This window comes from Chiloscyllium plagiosum, chromosome 27 (assembly GCF_004010195.1).
Source record: "Chiloscyllium plagiosum isolate BGI_BamShark_2017 chromosome 27, ASM401019v2, whole genome shotgun sequence".
Taxonomy (NCBI): domain Eukaryota; kingdom Metazoa; phylum Chordata; class Chondrichthyes; order Orectolobiformes; family Hemiscylliidae; genus Chiloscyllium; species Chiloscyllium plagiosum.
In genome coordinates this window covers 33,984,035-33,989,099 of record NC_057736.1, presented here as the reverse complement: position 1 = coordinate 33,989,099, position 5,065 = coordinate 33,984,035, and the positions used below count along the sequence as shown (strand labels likewise).

The following is a 5,065-nucleotide window of genomic DNA, read 5'->3' as shown; positions in this document are numbered from 1 at the left end:
GCTACTTCGCCTTGTCGAATGCCTTCCTCTTTCGGACCAGAGCTGGGGAAAAGTCCTGGAATAACATGACCTTGGATCCTTTATAGATCATAGCTTGGGGGTCTTTTCCAAGATTTATAGAGGCTTCTAGGAGTATCTGCCTCTCCTTGTAGCTCTGCAGCCGGAACAGGACCGGGCGTGGGCGCTGGTTCGAGCCGGGCCCGCGTATTGCGACCCAGTAGGCCCATTCTACCCTTACCTGGCCTGATCCAGCTGCCAGATTTAAAAGCTGTGGCAGCCACTTCCCGAGGAACGCTGTAAGCTGGCCTTCCTCTTCCCGTTCGGGAAGGCCCAGCAAATGAATATTTTTTCGACAACCTCGATTGTGCTGTAGTTTCGGAGGTCGCGGCCTTTAACTCCGCCGCTCCGACTCAGCGCTCGATCTCCTTAATGTCTCGGTCGTGCCTCTGCAGCGCGGCCGAGAGTGAGTCCCATCGATTTTGGGACTCCTCAATAAAAGCGCCGATCTTCGTATCCAGCTTGGAGATCATCTCCACAAGGCTTGTCACTGTAGTAAGTCCCCCGGGGCGGCTGTGGACGCCTCTGTTGCAGCTGGAGAGGGTGGGGGAGGGGTTCCTGCTTGCTGAGAGCTGCGGGCTCCCTTCCCATTGGTCATTTTTACTAAATATTAGACTGTTTAAATGTAATACTAAGCAACTAATTAAATTAAACAGCTATTATGAATGATTTGGTGAGTGTGATGGGGGTGGGTGACCCACTTTACCCAAGTCTTGGGAAGAGCACTATAGACTCAGACTTGCTGGGTCGCCGCCATCTTGGATCCCCCCATTATGCACAATTTCATGTCAATACTTCCATGAATGGCCACAGCTGGAAATTTCAAATAAAGGAACACTCTCAGCAGTTTAGATTTTGAAATAAATTTTGATTTAAATGTTGATCAGTTCTAGGGGATATGATTTTACATGTTTTTGTATGTATTTCTGATGTAAAATGGGTGCAAAAAATGATCAGTTTAGCAATCAAACACATGTGTCTAGTTTAAACAGGTACTGATTTGTTACAACATTAATGGAGTATTTTTCTTGGGAATCTTTCATGGATACCAAGACTGAGCCGATGTTAGCTTGTGTTTCTTCAAACTTAAATTGAAAGAACTCAAATTCTAATTTAAATTATGCAGCTTTCTGTTTGATTTCCTTTATGATCAGATACTGATCTATTTTGAAAAGTGAAGTATTACAATTTTAATCCCCATGCTTTTTTTTAATGTTTAATTTTCTTTTCATCTTTTTTTGTAGGTTGACCGGATTTCAGCTTCCTCCTCCGATTGTGAGTTCAAGTTCTGTTCTCACTCTGTGGCTTCTCAGTGATTATGCAGTGAGTGCCCAAGGCTTTAGAGCAGTCTATGAGGGTAAGTACTATTCTTAAAATCATTGGTGAAGATACATGTTGTGCTGCTGCAATAATGAGTTTAAAGTCATTCAAAAAGCAATTCGGGAGAAACTATTGTTTATACAGAGGTCCTATGTTTTTCATGCCTTTGAGCACAAAGGGGATTTTGCTTTTTGAATTGGTGAATGTTGAAAATACAATCTACTCATGACACATTCATGAAAAGTCATGCATTGAAGAGCAAAGGTTCTAATACAGTGCCAATGATCTTTAGTCTTCAAATACCACTGTGATCAGACGCTGTGGTATGAAAAGCATGTATTACCTTGTTCCTTTTTGAATGATGCTACCAAAAAGAATATGGTAGTGGCTTGGAAGATCATTTAATGAAAGCTTAGTTACTCCCCCCAAATATCAAAAGGAAAAGAGGTAAGTAGCATTCCAACAAGGACTTGAAATTTCTCAAGTTCATTGTATTTTGAGCTAAGTATTTTCTCAGACTGCGACGGAACTTGTAACCTTAACAGGTCTGGTTTCACCTGGAAGGAGCCACCAATTGGAGACTGCTTTGAATCACAAGAATCCCATGTTCACATTTTCACTTTGACTGCCAGATTATCTTGTCACCTGTTTTCCAAGAATATAGCAGGAAAAGATGCATTTCACTCCAAAGCAACTCTTCAGTTTTCCCAGAATTTCATTTCAAACAACCTTCAAACTTTAAAATTACAATGCAAATGTCAGTCACTGACAGTATATTTTGAGAGAACAAAAGCAACCTGTGTACAAATCCAAAATTTAAGAGATGAACAGTCCATGCCCACCATGATGGAATGTGAGTGCCATGAATAGAAGAGATGCGCTGTATTGGTGTGTCTGGATCGCAATAATTTGCCCCTTTCCTTCTGATGGACATGTACCTTGTTCACATCATCTTGTATATGCACAAGCAAACTAACCAAGTTTTATTAATTGGCATCATTCTGGTTTTGTTTCTAAACTTTAAATACATTTTGTGTGCCAAATGAAAATGAATGGAAACACTGATTCCTTTTTTCTGAAAGGAAATGGTAGGTTAGGTGACTGTAATTAATTTATACAGGGAGAGCTACTGAGATCTGAATTATACACAAGCCATATGCTGCCAGATGTTTTGTTACTTTGCTTGCAACTGAAGTGCATTGTTTGGTCATACTGAGACGAGAGAAAATTCACCAGACATCTGTTAATCAAAATCAATCATGGTTTAGGAAGCAAATTCAACAGTAAATATAATGTTTTGGGATATTGTCTGAAATAAAAGCATTATGTAAACTGGGAACAAAACTGCTGCAAAATGGGAATAAGCAAAGTGAGGGAGCAATTTAATAAAGCTCAGATCAGGTTCAAATACAGGAAAAATTACTGTTGTGATGATTTATTTCACAAAAATGCATGTGCTTTTTTTCACACATTATGAGAGGACAATTGTTTCATTAGTTGTTTGAACTATCGGGATTATTTAAACGATGGAATATCCCAAATGCAACTTTTAAAGATGTGCACTTTGGCTTACCTTTGTCTGATTTGCAGCCAGATGTTGTATCCCTCATAAATACCATATTAGAACTTTCTGGAAGTTGCATCAGATACTGTGTGTCAGCACAATGAACACCACTTATTCAAATAGTTAATCAATATGATTGTTTAATGGCTTAAGATGTGGCAGATATGCTGTGTCTGTCTTATTCTTCAGTTTACTGTTTCTAACTGTTGATTCTTTTAAAATGGTGACATTCTGAATGTGCTGAAAATGCTATCATATTACAATAAAATAGTGAAACTGACATTTGCTCAACTGTCTGTTCCTATGCAAAATACTGACTAACAATGAGCAAAAAAAATGATACCAATGAGATTCTTCAATGGAATTTATGACTTTCATACAAGTTCTGAGGGAATAAACTTAAAGAAGATGATTCAACAAACACTGAAAACTTAAAGCCTTCACTGATGATCACTATTGTAAAGATGTCAGCAATGTGATGTTGAAGAGAGCTTGAGAAAGAGATAAGATGAAAGTGCATTACTTTACTGGATCCATACCACTTAGCTCAATCACAAGATTAAATTATTCATTTTCTGTTGATTCTTTAAAGAGCAAGCTTTTTACCAAGACTACCTTCCAAAATCTCAGACTCAAGGATGTACGATTAAGATGAATACCCCTCTGTCTGTCTTAATCTATTTCAGAATATTTATTCACTTACCATTGTTGCTTCCTCAATATCACTTATTTCTGAAATAAATTCATCATTTACAAAACAGAATTTTAAACAAATATATGTATTTGCCATCTAATAGTATTGCTTTCTTCACTGTCATATAGCTAAATATGTGTTTATGATTCATTGAAAATGCTTAAATATATATTGCAACTGTTAATAGTAATATCTTTTACCCCATGTGCTGAGCAGATGATCAGTTTAACAGATTTAAGCATACATTGGCCTATTTATTTAATCGCTACTGGAAATTTGTATAAACCTTTGAACCTGAGCAAAATTCCATAAGGAAATCAATGAATAATTTTGTATGTTGAAATATGTTGAAATCCAAGTCATGTTCTGTAGTAAAGATAGTGACTAAAAAGAATTTGGCAGGAAAATGGCTAGGTGGCAGAATGCAAAGTTTAGGAATGTAAAATCAGTTCTGACAGGGGGTTGAATTTTCAAAGCAAGGCAGGAACCCAGCAATCAAATACATCATGAAATTGCACATCCAATTAAGGTTCATGTGCCCATATTGGGCAGGAGGTAAGTTAAGCACCCAGTTTGTGGTGTTGAACAACTCCAGTTAATGGACTCTGCTTGCTTTGCTGAATAGAGGGGATACCTTCTCAGAAAGCCAGGAGATAAATCATGAAGCAGAGTGGCCATGTCAACAATGAAAAATGTCACACTCTACCTGACCCTGGTTTTCACGTCAATCTTTAGATTTTCACAAATCAAATGAACTTTCTCCCTACATTGAACCCAATTCCTGGGCACTAACATGGATCTGACACTTCAGGTTCATTAACTTCATGGGAAATTATTTCTTGGCCAGGACATTTCCTGTTCTCACCACTCCCTATGGTGTGTGTTGTTATTGTAACAATGTCAGCCAGGTTGACTTCATAGAATAGGAGTTCTCTGATTGGGACTGTTAATTTGACCCAATGAAAGAAACCTGGCTAGCAGATATAAATAGGAGTGTCAGAGGCTCGATTCACTCTTGAGAACTGGCTCTGAGGGAGCCTGATCAGTGTCAAGCACTATGTACATGTAAATAAAGGGTGACTCTGTGATGGGATATCAGTCTTGGTGGAGCTATTGCCTCTCTGTGGAGACGAGAGAAAGAAATATGTTTCTGAAGAAATTCACTTGTAGCATTTGTCTTTGAGTTGGGATAAACATTTCTGACATCATAGAGTCATAGAGATGTACAGCATGGAAACAGACCCTTCGGTCCAACCTGTCCATGCCGACCAGATATCCCAACTCAATCTAGTCCCACCTGCCAGCACCTGGCCCATATCCCTCCAAACCATTCCTATTCATATATCCATCCAAATACCTTTTAAATGTTGCAATTGTATCAGCCTCCACCACTTCCTCTGGCAGCTCATTCCATACACGTACCACCCTCT

At 38.8% G+C, this 5,065-nt stretch overlaps 1 protein-coding gene across 1 annotated transcript in view; it reads left to right on the top strand.

The window, feature by feature from the left end:
• The window catches only part of csmd2 (CUB and Sushi multiple domains 2), a 1,704,811-nt gene that overhangs the window by 270,084 nt on the left and 1,429,662 nt on the right, over positions 1–5,065 (top strand). The window contains exon 3 of the mRNA XM_043717868.1: positions 1,302–1,414. Within this exon, the coding sequence (XP_043573803.1) occupies positions 1,302–1,414 (113 nt within the window). The remainder of the gene's footprint in view (positions 1–1,301; positions 1,415–5,065) is intronic.